General features: G+C 44.4%; 1 protein-coding gene across 1 annotated transcript in view; it reads right to left on the reverse strand.

Annotated features, from left to right (window-relative positions):
• The window catches only part of LOC144937466 (polycystin family receptor for egg jelly-like), a 78,552-nt gene extending 62,611 nt beyond the window's left edge, over positions 1–15,941 (reverse strand). Inside the window, exons 1-7 of the mRNA XM_078864711.1 lie at positions 15,769–15,941; positions 15,308–15,452; positions 14,394–14,575; positions 6,137–6,456; positions 4,490–5,601; positions 3,797–3,948; positions 2,517–2,687 (exon numbers count right to left, since the gene is read on the reverse strand). Coding sequence (XP_078720837.1) covers positions 2,517–2,687; positions 3,797–3,948; positions 4,490–5,601; positions 6,137–6,456; positions 14,394–14,575; positions 15,308–15,452; positions 15,769–15,835 — 2,149 coding nt within the window. The 5' untranslated portion in view covers positions 15,836–15,941. The remainder of the gene's footprint in view (positions 1–2,516; positions 2,688–3,796; positions 3,949–4,489; positions 5,602–6,136; positions 6,457–14,393; positions 14,576–15,307; positions 15,453–15,768) is intronic.
• Positions 15,942–18,800: the final 2,859 nt, after the last annotated feature.

The raw sequence follows: 18,800 nt of genomic DNA on the forward strand, positions 1-18,800 counted from the left end.
CTATTATTCCCCACAAACTTTGCTTTTGTGACCAGGACATTGATATTTTTAAATTTACCTATTTTACAGAACATTCCAGATAGATTCAGTGCTGAGTAAACTTGGAGTAATTTATAGAACATTCTAGAACTTTCCAGTAATGAAAATGTAGTATACATACAGGGGCCTTAAGCCCACCAGTTCAGTTTAGTTCCTGCTGCCTAAGTGGATACATATCTGCCTTTTTCTGTGATGACATCAAGAGGCTGCAAGCATCTGGCAGACGCATTTTGCTATGTCTGCAGCAAATTTATCAAGACAAGAGCGACAGCGTACTCTGTGGAAGCATCTGCTAAGATGTGTGAAGTCTACAAGGCATATTTCGGCATGCCTGTCGGGAATAAGACAAACCCTGGGCACCTCATTTCACCTGCGAGCAATGCAAAACAACTCTGGAAGGTAAGATGTACAATTGTTTCTCGGAATTTTATGTTATAAAATTTGTTAAAAAATTAAATTGTAAACGTTTTTCAATGTTATTGAAAAAATATATCATATATGAAAAATGTTGCGAGAATCTCTTACACATTAGTCATGGGGGAAATAACTGTATTTTTGTAGAATGGTACAGAGGGGAAAAGAGAGCCATAAAGTTAGCTATCCGAATAATTTGGCGGGAACCCACTGACCACTCAAGCAACTGCTACTTCTGCATGGTGGACCCTTCCAAACGTCGGACTGGCAAGAATGCACCTGCTATCACGTATCCGGACCTTCCTTCATCCATCGCCCCAGTGCCATACTGCCATGAGCTCCCCGTACCCATTCCTCCAGAGAAAGAGCAGCCGTCTTTAGAAGAGAACAGCAAGTCAGAGAGCGAGGAAGACGTTGCAGATCCAGATGACAATTTCAGAGGTGGAGCTGAGGAGAGAAACCCATACTACCCCAACCAAAAATACCTCAACGACTTGATCAGAGATCTTGGTCTCACCAAGTCCAATGCCGATCTTTTGACGTCTAGGCTCAAGCAGTGGAACTTGTCAGATGAAAGTGGGCAAGTCGCAGATCATAGGAAGCGTCGCCAACCTTTTTGCAACCACAATGTGACCAATCTGTTTGAGGCAATCGGAATCGCCTGTAACCAAAATGAGTGGCGTCTCTTCATTGACAGCTCATCCAGGAGCCTCAAAGCCGTGCTGCTCCATAATGGTAACAAGTACCCATCTCTTCCCCTGGCTCACTCGGTGCACCTCAAAGAGGATTACAACAGCATCAAGACCTTGCTGGACGCCTTGAAGTATGATGAGTATGGCTGGGAGGTCATCGGAAACTTCAAAATGGTGGCATTCCAGATGGGTCTCCAAGGCGGTTTTACCAAGTTTCCCTGCTATCTTTGCCTTTGGGACAGCAGGGACCCTAAGGCGCACTACCACAGGCGGGACTGGCCACAGCGGACCGAGTTTTCTGTGGGGAGGAACAACGTCAAGTGGGAGCCACTGGTGGACCCCCGGAAGGTGTTGATGCCACCACTGCACATTAAATTGGGCCTTATGAAAAATTTGTCAGAGCTGTAGATAAGGAGTCGGCAGCCTTCAAGTACCTTCAAGACTTCTTCCCTAAACTGTCTGAGGCAAAGGTCAAAGCTGGTGTCTTCATCGGGCCACAGATAAAGAAGATCATGGAGTGTAATTAATTCCCAAGAAGCTCAGTAGTAAGGAGAAAGCGGCTTGGAACAGCTTTGTCACAGTGGTTCGTGGCTTCCTGGAGCTGGTTGAGATTCTGGTGAAGAACTACGGCACAATTGGCTGTAGGATGTCCCTCAAAGTCCATATCCTTGATAAATTCAAGGAGAACATGGGAGCGTACTCGGAGGAGCAAGGCGAGCGCTTCCACTAGGATATACTGGATTTTGAATGCCGCTACCAAGGAAAGTATAGCGAGAACATGATGGGAAACTAATTTGGGAGCTGATTCGTGAAAGTGATTTACAGTATAATCGTGAATCTCGAAAAACTACTCACTTCTAAATCTTCTGTAGTCATTATTGTATTACTTTAGTATAAATACATGTTAATTTAGATTCCTATGTTGTTTTTTCTGACTTTATGTGAACGAAAAGACACATTCGCCTGTTTTCTCATTGAAAATAGGTAAATTTCAAAATATCACTGTCCTGGTCACAAAAGAAAAGTTTGTGGGGAATAATAGCCATTTTATACACTTTTTAGGCATAAGCAATTACGAAATAACACTTACTACGCAGAACAAAAATTGTGTTTACATAGTGTTATTAGTGTAGGAGCATGAGAAAGAGAGAAAAGAACAACCATCTGTAAACTTAGTGACGCTCTTCTGGACATAACAATAGCAACATATTAATGAATCTGAATTCAGTTGGTGAATATGTGTGGTCTGCAACGATAATGCCAAACTTCATTTACTTTCTGAAAAGATTTGTAATGATTTGCACTGACCATCTACTTACTCTGTCCGTGTGATTATGTATGGTGACAGTTTCATAATGTTCAACTGTTTACCTGACGTGGGATCACTTGTACAACTGCCGTTTGTTGGAGTTGAGCCAGTTTCAAACATGTAGGTGGCTTTTGCAGGATCTTTATTTGGGATTTCAACCTGAACGCTAATTTCATGTTGCTTCCCTTTTTCCAGAGAGTCTTCAGTAACTACCAAGCCTTGAGTATAAATACCTTAAGGAGGAAATTAAAAAAATCACATAGTATCATATGGTGCATGTAAAATACCATCAAATTATTAGTCATAAGTATTGTAATGTATACAATTATCATGTGATCCAATCCTTATTGCTATCACAAAATATATTGTGCATAGACGTTTAAAACATTCGGTGCCTATTTTAAAAAAAAATGCATGTGAAAGTATGCCCGTCCACAGTTAACCTCTACTGAAATACCAAGAGATAGAGAGCTATTAGCCAGTTGACTTAGTTTCAATAGTCAAAGAGTATGATAAATGTTTAACTTTTCAAAAAAGCATTGTATATTGGTCTTCATCTTTGACAGATTATATTTATGAGTTAAAAATGGAGCCACTCATTTCAAAGTTTGCCAACATGTGGGATAGTAGGGGTGACCTCCTAAGAGGGACGCATGGACAGTCACTTGACTCTATTGACATATAAAATCCTCCAAATTGAGTCGGCTTAGTATCTCTCAGATATTCATCTTCCACTACATAATCCACGTCAACCTTAAACAAGCATCTGAACATTTGTCGACTCGTTGTCAGGTTAAGAAAACAATTTGGTTCCGGAGTCTTCCCGATCACCACACACACACACTTTGGAAGAAAGCGGTCATCACACTGAACATTCAATGACTTCCGCTTCTACATGGCTTAAGATCGGTGCTTTAACTTTTTTGGCCCATGAACCACTCAGCCGATGCAAACATTTCCGTGAACGCCCCCCCGCCCCCTCCATGACAAAACGCATTCACTTCTCTCTCTAAATACCATCAATAATACAAAGTGATTCATATTACTATGGGGGTTTTTTTTCTTAGGGAAGGCATTTAGATCTTAGGGTTAGGTTAGTTTAATAATGTTTTCATTAAATGTCGGAAGTAAAATATTAACTAATGTCAAAAACAAAAGATTTGAACATTGTCGTTGTTTCCAGATCAACCTGCATTTGCATGACAGCCCAGCGGATCACCTGGATGACTGTCGCTGACCACCGGTGGTCCGAGGACCGCACTTTGAGAACCACTGCTTTATAACCAAAGTGAGTTTCATGTTACATTGATATTCGATGACAAACTCGGTTTTGAATGCTTACCAGTAGAAGTCATGGCTTCAAAATCCACGTCTGTAAGTTTGTCCATTTTCCAGTGGTAGGTAATTATTTCACCGTCGACACAGTTAGCACACCTGACTGAAAGTACTAGCGGCTCTGTCGTGGTAGTTTTCATATTACAGTTACCAACACAACTGTAAAACAACACTGAATTATTTATAAATCACTGTGTGCTTTCGTGTGATGTTTCTGAAACCCTGAAATTTATACAACAATTATAGCATGTTCACTTTTTTGTGGTTCCTACAAGGACAATGATCTCCCCCATATAACCATATAAGGCATACGGATTTTGAGGGTTATTACTATTAGCGAGCACCTATTAAGGCCAGTGCAATACACGATGGAGTGGTGTAACCCAGTTGATATTTACACATCACACCAGATACTGAGTCGACCTATAGGAAGCCCAGAACACGTTCATATACAAATTGTCAATGATCTTATCCATCATCAGAAATTTATCCCAGGTTGCCTGGGGTTATAGCTCAGTGTGCTAATCATTGCATCACCACTCCCTTACATGTACACACAAAGAGATAAATTGTGTTCTCTTCATTGGGTTCTTTTAATATCTAGAAATGTAATCTCGTCAACTAATGATCACTATCCACATTCAATATTGCCATGTCTGGCCAACTACTATCAAGAAGTCAACTGCAGTGCAAAGTATACCTTATGTATACGTCCACAAAACCTCCTCCCTTGATTTGTAGAGCTTGTGTTCTGTTTTCTTTGCGTGCATCTTTAGTTGCTGTGACTTCAGCCAATATAACAGCATTTATTTCCAACTCAGACTGTGGAATTGATATTGTTCCACTATCCATTTCACTGAACTTGCAGTTTGCCGTAACATTGTTTGGAGATGTTTTGGTGCATTTCCACTGAAACACTATGCCCGTGTTCGACTGGCTCACGTCATCGGGATCGTACGACAGCTCAGATGCGTCGACTTGCACGTCGGCCCCATTGCTAACGGTCCTGGTGTCTCCACCTGTGATGTACACTTCTAAAGGTGTCGGTTGAACAATGACAGTGAGGTTGTCCTTCATGATTGGCACATATATTGAGGAGAGATTGACTGCGACCTCAATTAAGAAGGTACCCCCAGTAAAATATAAGGGGTCAAATCGTTGATGAATGGCATCATACCCAGGCATGATTTTAATGTTTCCAGTTTGAAGGTTTTTGATGGACCAGATGTACTTGTCTTCATTATATTGGACTATGCATGTCATAATAAAATTAACTACCAAGTCCATTGCTTTAGAAATGCGTAATACCCCAGTCTTATTGGTGCTTTGTACATCATCTACTAAAGTGACATTTTCTGGAACACAGCCATAGCTGTTGACATAAATATTTTTTTCATATGTGTTGGTAACATTATTGATTTCCTGAACTACCATGTGGTACATTCCAAAAGCTGAATAATTATAAGGCAACTCTATGAGGTCGGAAGTATACGGAATTGTCTCACTGCTAAGTAGCCATTTATTACAATTATTGGGGCCTTGAATAACTGTATGATTGTCTCCAAAATCCCAGAGGTAACATGTGCCACAAAATAATGCATTACTTATTTTGAACTTTACTAATCCTTGCAAATTCATCACCTTATATGTTACTTCAGTGGGATTATTTTTGCTGCACTTTAAAAGTACTTCCATGCGGAGTGCTATGCTGTCATGCCATTGAGTGGGCCTGATCCGTAAACCACTACTGACTAATGGATTGTAAAAATATTGATACTTTGGTGTTTCAGAGTCTGAGTTTAAAGGAAATAGCTGCACACAGAGAAAATATTATGTTAGTACTATCCATATTCTTTTGTATAGTGTGAAGGCTGCAAAAACAAACCTGTTTATGAGCAAAGGTACACAAATGGCGTTAATACGTACGTTATTAATTGCACAATCCACACCAAGAAGCCAAGCCAACTACTTTATTCACAAGCTTTGCCACATCGTCACTGTATGTAACTTTACATGAATTCACTTCCTTGCTTCCTTACAACTTCCCCAAGATGTTTTGTCAGCAGTAAATACAATTATACTGCCTTCAGACCATTTAACATAATGAAGGTGTAATTTTCATCATCAGCCATGATCTGCCCGCTGCTGAATGAAGGCTTCCCCAAGCCATCGCTATCCTTAATATCTAGTACCTGCACACGGCTTGATTTAATTACTCTCGCTCACCATCAGCCTTGATATTATCAGCGCTTGCAGTTTAAGGACGTTTTACGGATGTGCTAAAGCGTCATTTGAAAGCTACCTTTGAATAAAACAATCCATAAATGTGTTTTGAGCAACGACTCACCTCCACATTTATTGCCCACCAAAGCAAGGTCACTGGGCTCAGTGTGTCAAATGTATAGGCCTTCACCCAGCTAGGATTTAAATTATACCGTGCATCCACCTGTGGCACTGACCCTTGGAAAATCAATCCTGTGACCTTTTCCACGCTCGGGAACACAATCTGTAAGTATTCAAATGAGGTTTGGAACTTTGGACGCCAGAAGCCCAGCATGTTGTCCAGACGAGCATACTTGGATGAAAAGTTGGCATTGTATTCTGATGAGGCTGTTAACAGGGCATCCGACAAGTTGCCCATTTTCAGTCCGATAGGACGCTTGTAATCTAAAATTGCACAGGGAACATCGTTACTTTTCACACCAGTCAATTGCAATGACAACTGGTCTCTCTCCCATGGTCATTTTTTTTTAATAAAAAGTAAAGTGTTGCAGCTCATTGGCATGTCACATCTCTTTTTTCTTTTACAAATGAGTCTCAAATAATGTATACATGAGGATATGATTTAATCTTGATTTAACACGTAGGATTTCGCGACTAATATCATCCATAACACAGGTTTTTTGGGTTAGATGGCGTAAATATATAAATGTGGTGTTAAACCCGCCATTGCCAATTAATAAGGTTTGTCAAGTAAACAGAACATGCCAATACGTTACTAGTACAGCACACCGGTGTGTTGGAGAGCCAAGTTACAACAGTAACAATCTGAGTATGGCGTTTCGCCAGTAATTGCAACTAGTTTCTTTAGGCGACAACCAGATTTGTGGAGAAGTCCACCTGTTTCGTTCCTTAATTAGAGGCGTAGATGTGATGACCACATTATGGGAGCCCATTTATCATCTACTTCCTGTCCATTTTGTGTACTAAAATAGTCGTACCAACGGTAATCTCTATTGAAGTATGGTGGCCTGTATCGGCATGCATTTAAACAATGTTTTATTTGATGATTCGCTTCCAAGCAGCACTAAGTCCAGATATCCGAGCGGTTACAATTATTTTAATTTCTCTCAATTTCCATAGCTTTTCTAATTAGTATTGGCCAGTAGTAACTAGTTTTGCACAGAACTTACTGATATTATTTATTTGCAAATTACTTTTGAGGAGGTTAAATACAATTGGAAAAATTACATTGTTACGACATTTTATATTGTTAGATGAAGTAGTCTGGTAGGCTCCAAAAGTATGGATAGAGGAAACAATGTTATGAGTGATGTTGAGAAGGAAACTGACTGCTGGTGACCGAGTGATTGGAGTGAATTGGCGAGTTCTGGATGATCGATCAAGATTGGGACTTTGTATAGAACATTCTGTTTGTCATATTCCACACAGCAACATTTGAAAACTGCTATATTTATGCCTCTCATAGACTATGCTGGCATCAGATTTAAAAAAAAATAACCCTTAAAATCACTTCGGATTTGCTAAATCATAACTTTCTTTTGCCGTATGCTTTATCTTACAAACTACTCCACCCATCACAGTGATCTGTATTCTATGACCGGTGATCCAAATTTTTCAACAAATACAAGTAATTTCAACAAATCTAACAACGATTGGTTGTAATCAATTCACAATATCAAGTCTTTATTTACATTAATTAAAACTAACACACCATTATTACATTATTAATCATTTTGTATCATTAACTCTGACTACGCCTGTAGCGTCATGTAGATATATGTAGATATATACATTTGTATTGATGTAGTGACATCAGGGATGTCACTGTATGGTGCCGGCCCAAGAGGGCCGTGGCATGCGATGTCCCTACATCGCAGACAGCACCGGGTTGGTTGCTGTGTGAGGCGTACACCCCATAGGCGGGTGTAGTACCAGCCCTAGCGGGGCTTGGTGAGCGCTGGGATAGCGCAGGCACCACGCAACACGTGTAGTGCGGTCTCCCACCAGGGGAAGTGGGAGAGTGTCAGCCTACGGGCAGGGTTGCCTTGGGCCATGGCACTCTGGTTGACCCCATAGACACGTGATCCGGAGTGTCCACAGAGAGGGTCCCAGGTGGGGGGGGCTAGGGGGTGATCACATGTCCGGGGAGAGCTCTCGAGAGAGATTGAGAGGTAGCGAGAATGCTCGAAGGTGGGCGGGGCCAAAAGCGGAGCGGCTTCAACCCAGGGGATATAAGGTGGGTCCCTGTGAGGGACCGGGGTTCTTCATTTTACAAGCTGGAAGCTCCACGTCGACAAGCTGGAAGCTCTACGAGGCATCAACACGTGGTCGGGGACCCGAGTGAGGGTCTGACCCTTCGTAGCTGTAACTCCTACGTATAGAGTAGATAGCTGGGTGGTCACCACCCTAGGCTGTATCTGGTGAAGGGGTAGTTACCCCTTTGTGTTAACGGGTTTATGTTACAATAAAAGTGTTGCCTCTAAAGAACAACGTCTGCGACTCAGTTGGACTCACTACAACTGATGTCGGCAGTGGCCTACATGCTAGTCTATACAGCTAGCAGTAGACTATTTCTACACGTCGCAGACCACGTCCCAGGACGTCGGACAGCGAGGATGAGGACCTCGTGCCACCTACAGCTCTGGAGGATGTGGTGGAGATGCTACCGGCGGAGCAGGGCGCCAGCCGGCCGCTCGTCGCTTCGTCATCGATGGAGGCATCCCTCCAGGAGGCGCACGGTCACCTCGCAGAGCTCCTCCATGCTGCAGCTTCGCTCCTCGCAAAGATCAATCCAGTGGTCTCACCAGTGAAGGAAGGAACGGCAATGCTGCTTGTGGATGGCGACTCCACCGCCATTTTGCAGCAGGCGGGAAAACTCAGCGGCGCAGCCTGCGCTTTCAGCCACCATTTTGTCACCGGCGTGGAGTGCGCAGTCCGCCAAAACTGAAGGTGCGCCGTCAGCGCCGATGGACTTCCCAGCTCTCCAACATCGGCTTCCTTTCATTAAGGAGTTTGTGGCTACCAGTGGCGACTGGGTGGCTTTTAAGCGGCGATTCCTCATGAATGCCGGAGGCGGAGGCGCTGTGGGCATTGACTACCGCCCTTGACGACAACGCCCTTGCGGCGTATCTCGCCATCCCGCCACTGGAACGGTCCACCCTCACCAGATAGCGTCTATTTACGAGCCTTCGGCGAATACGCGCCACAAATTCGCCACGCAACGGAAGGGGGAGAGAGTCGGCCCTCACCTTCCGTAGTGCGCTTTTGGCGCTAGCGAAAGCCATCTTTCCTAAAATGAACCACGATGGATGATCACATCTAATTTCTTAAAGTCGCTAAGTGCATGCAAGCCCAGAAACTTCTACAACGGGACAGGGCGCTGGTGACATGTGCCCTGTCCCGCATGGAGCCAGGGCTGCCAGATGGAGGGGAGCCCCTGTCGGGATTCGCGTCGACTCGGGGTGGTGGCGACCGGGGTGACGGTGGCGCGCGACAGACGGATGCGCTGCCGTGGCCAAGATCGTCATCTCGTTCCAGAAGCGGCTGTGTCATCCGCTACAATTGCGGCCTGCCGGGGCACGTGCTATTGGACTGCCATGTACCACGATGGCGTCTTCCAGCTTCGCTGCCATCCTTCGCTTCCCTACACCCTAAGGCGAGTTGCAACGCAGTCCACACTCGACCTCTGGCCTCATCTCACCCATCTAAGCACTTAAGTTCGCGTCCTGGCTGTGCGTCGGTACGGGGGAGTCCTATGCGTAATCGTGAGGTTCATCAGCTCCGACCAGATCAGTGATCGGAGCTGGCCCATCAAGTGGTAGTGGCGGCCGCGGGTTCATCTGCCATGCTTGGGTTTATTGAGGGTGTAGAAATTAGGATGCTAGTCGACACAGGTGCATCGGCAACTATTATCTCAGAGTTAATTTACAATATTTTGCCACCCAAGTGTCAGGTTCTAGACCCTGTTGATGTACCGTGTTAACGCCACTGACGACGGCTCAATGAGTATTATCGGTCGGATAACAGGCGAGGTGTGCATCGCTGATATTAAATTGTCTGGGCACATTCTTGACTCCATGTCCCTGACTGTTCCATGTTTACTTGGAACCGTTTTACTAGGTAGGATGCCTTTGAAATTCCGCATTGACTGTGGCTGTTTGGATTTGCCATGCGGCTGTCGTATGGCATTTTTGCCTTCCCCCACACGATTGTGTATGGCCAACGCTACGTTGCAGGCGCTCACGCGCCGAACGGTGAGAATCCCTCCAGGCGCGCAGATGTTAGTTCTCCTCCACTTGAGGAAGCCGCTCGATTTGGGAGCTACGGAGACTGGAATTGTTTTGGGTCCTTCCAACAAGGTCAGTCACGAACTGACTTTGGTGGCGGCTCAAACGATAGTGTCTAACGACCAGGAGTCTTTTATTCAGGTTCTTCATGCTGGCTTGGACACCACGGTCATCCAGGAGGGTATGGTGTTGGCTTATGCATCATCGGCATGCCCGGAAGTGGGTGTCGTTGGGAATGTGGGTGCTGAGCCTCACACTCGACAATCCCTTGATGTGGATGAAAGTTGGATTGACAAACTGTGCGATGAAAGTGGTACCTTATCCGCGGACCAGATAGGGAAGCTGATGCTTTTACATGAGTTTTTGGATATTTTTAGCAAGGGTAAATTTTGTATTGGATGCACGTTGCTACTGAGTCACCACATTGCTACGGGCGACGCGGGCTCTATCCAACAGAATCCCTACCAGCTGAGCCCGTTGGAGAAGGAACATGTTCGGCTGGCCATTGATGAGATGTTGGCTGCAGACATCATCTCACCATCTACCAGTCCCTGGGGAGCTCTGATTGTGCTTGTGAAGAAACACAACGGTAGCTTACGATTTTGTGTCGATTTTAGAAAACTTAATAATGTCTCTGGTGCGGATGCGTATCCCTTGCCTCGCATGGATGATTAGCTGGACGCGTTGACGGGGGCACGTTTTTTCTCCAACCTGGATCTCCTATCCGGGTTCTGGAAGTTGCTGCTTGATGATGTCTCATGACCTAAGATGGCCATCCTATGGGGCTCCATTCCGTGCCGGCCATATTCCAACGGTTAATGGAACTGGTCCTGGCGGGTCTCCAATGGGACTCTTGTTTGATATATCTCGATGATGTAATCGTCTTTAGCCGCACTTCTGACGACCATTTGCTCCGTCTGCATACTGTCTTTCTCAAAATGCTTGTGGCTAACCTTAAATTTAAACCTCAGAAATGTCACCTCCAGAAAACGGTTTGGTATCTTGGCCATATTGTTAACGAAACGGGTATTGCGACCGACCCGGAGAAGACTGCGTGCGTTCGAACTTGGCCGATTCCCACCTCAATGACTGAGGTGTGCAGTTTCATCGGCTTTGAGTCCTACTATCGCCGTTTTGTTGCCGGGTTCACGTCAATTGCAAAACCACTCCACCCGTTATCGGCTAAGGGTCATAAGTTTAATTGGGGGAAGAGGAGGTGGCATTTCGTGACATCCGCGATGGATTAATGAACGCCCTTCCCCTGCGTTTTCCGATTTTTTCATTTCTGTTCGTCCTTGATACGGACGCTAGCAATACTGGTATTGGTTCCGTCTTGTCGCAGGTTGTTTATGGGGTGGAGAAAGTTGTTGCATATGGCAGTAGAGTGCTGTCTCCGGCCGAACTGCGTTATTGCGTTACATGCCGTGAATTACTAGCCATTGTGGTTTTCGTGCAGCAATATCGCCCCTACTTGTACGGCAGACGATTTGAGGTGCGCTCCGATTATGCAGCGCTCCAATATGCGCTGTGTGTGGATCAGCCGTCAGGTCAATTATCACGCTGGCTAGTGATCCTGCAGGACTTATCGTTCCATGTTATGTACCGCAAGGGTTCTCGCCATACGAACGCCGATGCCCTGTCGCGATTACCAACGACCGTAGGTTGTGCATGTTTTTCAGGTTCCGGGTGATGTAAACCGACTGATATGACCTCACCCCCTCCTCTCGCGGCATCTGTTGATGCGGCGACAGGTGGGACGGGCGCCGCTCCGGCCGCACGAGACGCGGTCCTTGGTCTGGATTACGTCTTCAGGCGGAAGACACTTCGCTACTCAAATTGCGGCATTGTATGAGGGAAGCTGATGGGGACAATGATCGACGGGGCATCGCCTCGGTGGTTCTGCAGGGCGGCTTACTAATGCATTGGGATGGGGGGCTGCGCCGTTATATCATAGTTGTCCCCACTGCCCTGCTAGGCGAGGTCGTTTGGGCAGTGCACGAGCATCTCTTGCACCTAGGCGTGCAGAAGATGCTGGCTATGCTCAAATGGTATTTCTATTGGCCGGCAATGTCCGGGGATGTGGATGATTTTCTCAAAGGGTGCATGCAGTGCGCTCGGCGGAAGCCACCGTCGAAACCTTCCCGACCCCCATTGCAATCGATCCAGGTATCGCGCGTCAACGAACTTGTTGCTCTGGACATCTCCACATGTCGAATGTGTCCGACGAGCCGGGGTTGCAACCTCAGCGGAGCAATTATGTTCCGCCCCCAGGTGCTGCATGACTGACGTCTCCTGCACGGCCGCGCATGCCGGCTTCGCAGGCTTCGAGTGTGGAGGATCCGTCGACCTGACCTACTGCTCTCCGTGAGGAGCCGGGTTTGGCGGAACATTTACACATTCCCCTCAGGACGTTCAGGGTGAGCAAGCCAACCTCCCCTGGGCACCTGGTATCACGCACTCGCTTGGAGGGACCGGGGATATTCGTTCTTCAAGCTGGAAGCTCCACGTCTACAAGCTGGAAGCTCTACGAGGCATCAACACGTGGTCGGGGACCCGAGTGAGAATCTGACCCTTTGTAGCTGTAACTCCTACGCATAGAATAGTTAGCTGGGTGGTCACCAACCCAGGCTGTATCTGGTGAAGGGGCAGTTACCCCTTTGTGTTACCGGGTTGATGTTACAATAAAAGTGTTGCCTCTAAAGAACAACATCAGCGACTCAGTTGAATTCACTACATTTACATACTAGATTTGAAGCTTTTGTGACTGCAGGAATGACTCTTTGATTATTTTGGTAAAGTCACATAGAAAAAAAATAGATTAAATAATAGAGTACGACGTTTCGATTGCAACACAAGCAGCCGTCATCAGGTAGAACTAAATTTGAGAGAGAGACAAAACGCAGACAAGGAGACACAAACAGACACACAAGCAGAGAGAGAAATACACAACATAGACACACAGAGACCCAATGCCTCTGTGTCAAGGCCTTAAATAGAGAGAGGGGGGGGCAGAGAGAGAGGTGGGTCTGATGGGGCAGCTGCTGAAGGAGAGAAATTAGCATGGCAATGAATCCACCCCGAAGAGACCAAGGGAAAGAAGATCGAATGGCCCTATGAGAGCCTGGTAAATTTTAGAGAGAGAAATAGTTTGAGAAACAATATGCATCAAATCTTTTGGAAATGTAATGTAATGCAACACAGAGTCGGCTAACACACAGTTAACGCATAGCCTGGTTGATTACGATCTCCAAAGATTACTAAAATTAGAAGTTAAGTGTGAATTTCGACAAACAGAGACACACATAGAGATGTGTGGAATTCCACCCCGAAGCGGGCGGGGGAAAGAAAGAGCGAATGGACCTATGACATCTTGGTAAATTTTAGAGAGAAATAGGCCATTTGACTTTACCGAAAGAACTAAAGAGTACATTTACATACGTAACATAATTTATATAATATTCCATTATATTACAATTAGAATATGTGCATAAACCTCTAGTCATAATTTCTTGCTACTTTCTGCTCGCCTATGGGGGCATGTTGGTGGCAGTACGGCACCCATTGGAGTCCCACGCCTGGACTAGATCTCCGTAATTCTAGCAATCACCTGATGTTGATGGGTGCAACTACCAGCGAAACATCGGACCAAATTGTTAAATGTAATACATTGGCATGTTTGGCCACGTGACAGTTATATTTATTTGGCTGTGTCGGGTGGAGGAGGGTATATGAAACACATTAGCATATGTGCGTGGTGACTGATAGTGTAGTTGGGCAGCTAAATGTGACTATTACTTTCAGCTTGTGACTTAAATGTAACGTATTGCTTAAATGTTCTATCATCCGCAAATGAATGGATTGTATTGTGAGTGGAAGATCATAATTAATAAAGTCATTAATGTTGGAAACCTAAACATAGCCTTGCAGAAGGCCATATTTTGTGGTGGCGGTAACAGATTGGTTACCATCAACTACTGCATATATTGACATTATCTTGAATATTTACTTTGTTATTTGGTTTGGAGTGTAGACAGGTTCCTATTTTGTAAATGTTTGGTATTTTAAACAACTTACCATCTGGATAAACTGTCACGGTATAGGTTGCATAGAAGCCTCGATTATTGAAGAACAAACTAGTTTCTAGATGCACAATCAGTGAGTTACCAACACTCTTGAGTGTATATCCATTTCCAAAATACTGGTATTTGTAGGCAATATTATTTTCATAAATGGTCATAGAATCAAACCACCCGATTCTGCATGTATATAAAAAAGAATAACATGAATGAGGCAACATGCAAACAACACGATATGCAACGTCATTTCAAGGGAATAAATTAAGTTTAACTTAAAATTCCATTATAAACGATGTGTATATCAATCAGAGGTGGGACAAAGTCATTGTTATGCAAGTCCAAGTCGAGTCGCAAGTCATCAAATTCATGACTCGAGTCTGACTCGAGTCCAAGTCACATGACTCGAGTCCACATCTCATAGGTGGGACAAAGTCATTGTTATGCAAGTCCAAGTCGAGTCGCAAGTCATCAAATTCATGACTCGAGTCTGACTCGAGTCCAAGTCACATGACTCGAGTCCACACCTCTGATATCAATTTTCCAATTGCTGCAAATCTCTGATCATCCACGCTCCTATCATCCGCAATGCCATTAATTCAGACCGTTTCTCTGTTTGAATATGCTTTATATATAAACTATACTGTGCACACCAAAACAGAATGCCAATTTAATTTCTAGATATTAAAACATTAACGTAGCAATATTTGACTAATCTCACATAGGAATGGGTTACATTGCTCCTATTGAATTATGAAAGGACAATCATATGTGTATTTCTTGGTTTGGGAATACATGTTATCGAGTATATTTTTGTTCAAGAGTATGGTTGCTTTATCATGACGACTTATTGTTAAAACATATTCATTATAAATAGACACTTTACCATTAAAACAGTTCAAGCATGCCACTTACACGTGGTCCACGATGGTTAGTGTTATTATAGAGTCGGGTGGTCCTACTATGACCCAGTAGCCATCATACAGAGATGGGTAATCATATGGATAGTTGGGGCTGGCGATTGATCCCTTGAGTTTGGTGATTACATATGTTATTCCGTCTGCAATGTAAATATATGTAATTCATCATTATGACCACATCACAAGGATACCTCATTGAATGTCAACACTTATCAGAAATTATCATTATTATTGCATCACTTTAATTGTTACTGTGATGATTAACGACCATTATCAAACAAAAAAAGGTCAGGGGCAGGTCATAAAATTGGGAATCAAAGACCACCACATATTGACATATATACATGTACAAATATACATCTAGATGAGTGTTTAATATAAAAAAACGTTTAGTCTTACATTAAATAAAAACATTGATCACTGCTTGCATGTCATGCATTAGTAAATTTAGCTTACCTGTAAGCTGGGAATGGTAAGTGAAACTTGCAAGTACCAAAACTACAAAGAAAATAATCGGCTTCATTTTTGTACTTAAAAACCTGAAGTAAATCACATAAACAATGAGTATAAAGCTTGCAATTGTGGATAGCAATGTGAATTAAAAACCATTGCAAAATTAGATTCTTCGAAATACATTCATATCAGTCGGCCATCATACAGTTTCTAAATACAATTTAAGTATTGCATGGAAAACCACTACTGTCTCCGATTCTTAAATAAAGATAGCTTACAGCCCTTTTGGCAATCCACTGCAGGATGAAGGCCTCCCCCATACCGTGTTGGTCAGAGACGTCGTGAAATGGAGTTGAACTTTATTTATTTTCGCCTCACTTAAAAAGTATAATAATATCACTTTCGATTCGCACGGTTGGCTACTAACGGTGTGAAAGAAGTTCAACATACATACATATCAGCTACAGATCAGAGTCTTTACGTAACCACGATTGGGTCCATTGACAATCTATAACAGACAATGAGCTGTTGACTACATTTAATAGCATTAACACAGGAGGTCATTATTTTCAGATTTCTGAAACAACGCTGGAGTGAGAACGTACTCGAGTGAACAATATGACATGGATCTTAAATATTCGCTTCATAACAAATGTCCCAAGTTGAAAATTCCCGTCAAATTACCACAAGGCTGCAGGAATCCAGCTCCAAAACTTCTACTACAAAATGTCTCAGTGCACAAGCTGGCCTCTCAGCAATGGATCGTCAGCCTCTTTGGATATATATTGGAAACCTGAACACTAGCGTGCCGCATTGAATTGGTCATGTCCTAAACAAATATTTTTGCTTTTCAACTTCTATAATTACCATGCCAGACTCCAAAGAAAGTAAATATCTCAAAAATAAACATTTCAAATGAGCGGTATGTTGTTGCATGACACACAATGATTCAAAAACAATTACAAAAATAAATACCAAAGGTGATGCATTATATTTTAACTGTTTATTTGTTTCAACACAGTTGCTGAGCACAGGTGAAAGGCCTACACATTAAGTATCAGATAGGTAATATATTAAGCATGTATTTAAAATTAGACGGTTGTAAGAGCTTAGAAAAAGAGACCATGGTTATTTTGTTTTACGTATGTGACATTTGAGTTTTTTTGGGAAAATTACTGAAGGATTATTTGTGTATGTGTAAAGACATTACTTTTCAATATAATGGCATAGTTACATTGTTGAAATTATTTTAGTTTGTAATAAATGATTCCATCAGCCTGTACAATAAATTCCATGTTAATATTTTTATTACAGTCTTCTAGAAGTTGTGCTTAATATGCAGTAAATGTACATTGGTATTACTAATGATTACATTTTATTGCTTAATTGTTATTAAAATTGATTTGGAGCTGTTTAGTTATTGTTTAGTTATGTGCGAAATTTGTTATGCAGTATACAGTGAGGGAAAAAAGTATTTGATCCCCTGCTGATTTTGTATGTTTGCCCACTGACAAAGAAATGATCAGTCTATAATTTTAATGGTAGGTTTATTTGAACAGTGAGAGACAGAATAACAACAACAAAATCCAGAAAAACGCATGTCAAAAATGTTATAAATTGATTTGCATTTTATTGAGGGAAATAAGTATTTGACCCCCTCTCAATCAGAAAGATTTCTGACTCCCAGGTGTCTTTTATACAGGTAACGAGCTGAGATCAGGAGCACACTCTTAAAGGGAGTGCTCCTAATCTCAGCTTGTTACCTGTGTAATAAAGGACTCGATCCTGGGTCTGTCTCCGTTGTCCTTTATTCGGGTTCTTACACTTGTCTCACACGGCCCTCGCTCAGAGCTCTCCCCTTGGCAGCTCCATAGCTGTCCTCGCTCCCGTAGCCTCCACACCTCTGCAGCTCCGCTGCAGGTCCCCTGTGCAGTCCTCCGGCTGCCCTCACTGCGGTTCCCCCGCTGCCCGTCGTTCCTCCGCGCTTGGTCACCGCTGGCCGACGGTGCCAAGTCTTACTCTGCGTGTGTGTGGCGATCTCACCACTCCTCGACCTCCGCCCTGCGTGGCCTCACTCTAACTCTATCTCCCACACTCTCCCGTCTCTTCCGGTATCTCTCCCTTAAGACCTCACCCCTCTCTCCCACGTGACCTAACTCCTCCCCCCCATGACTTCATATCCGCGAGGCCGTTTACGCCCGCATTACACCTCCCTCCCCCGTAGAGAAAATCCAGCCGACCTCGGCTGAACAATAACGAGACAAGTAAGGCGAGCGAACACAACCATCACACATTCAAGGACAACGAAGCATACAATAAATATAACAACAACAACGCAACAGTAAAATTCAACGAATTGTAAGGGACTTTGAGCGCGTTTGGGTCACCGGTCCGTCCCGGACGGGCGGCGGCCCTCCTGCAGACCGGGAACGTGACGGGGTTTTAGGAGCGACAGGATGAAGTCCTCCTGTCGCTATTGGAGGCCCGTCAACGTCCCGGTCCCGTGTCCCTGAAGGCCCAGCGTCGGGGGTGCGTCGCGATCGTGTCTGAGACGGGGTCGGAAGGGCGGCGGGGCTCGGAGTCCCCGCAGCCGTGGTAGGCACACCCCGAGCAGAGTCTCCTGTCTCCAGCAATGTCACGGCCGGCTTGTCTGTAAAAGGCACGGCAGGCACTCTTGCAAGGTCAACAGGCACAGGCAAGGATGAGTCGGCAGCCACAGACCCCGGCAAGGCAACATCGGGAGATGACGCATCGTTTCGAGGGGCCACATATGGTTTCAAGCGCGATGTGTGAACGAACCAACGCCGAGATCCAAACCGAACACGCGCAGACTGTGGGTTGGGAACCTCGATGAGGCGAACCGGCCCTTGCCATGGTTTGTGTAATTTAGGAGAGGTACCTGGCCGCACCTGCGGGCAATAGAGCCAGGCCATGTCCCCCACCTTCCAGGGGCACTCCCCCTTCGAGCGTCGAGCACACCGCTCGTTCCGGAGCCTGGGCTTTGGCAGTAGCCATGCGGGCCCCCTCCCGTGCCT

The sequence above is a fragment of the Lampetra fluviatilis genome, chromosome 19 (assembly GCF_964198595.1).
Source record: "Lampetra fluviatilis chromosome 19, kcLamFluv1.1, whole genome shotgun sequence".
Classification (NCBI taxonomy): Eukaryota; Metazoa; Chordata; class Hyperoartia; order Petromyzontiformes; family Petromyzontidae; genus Lampetra; species Lampetra fluviatilis.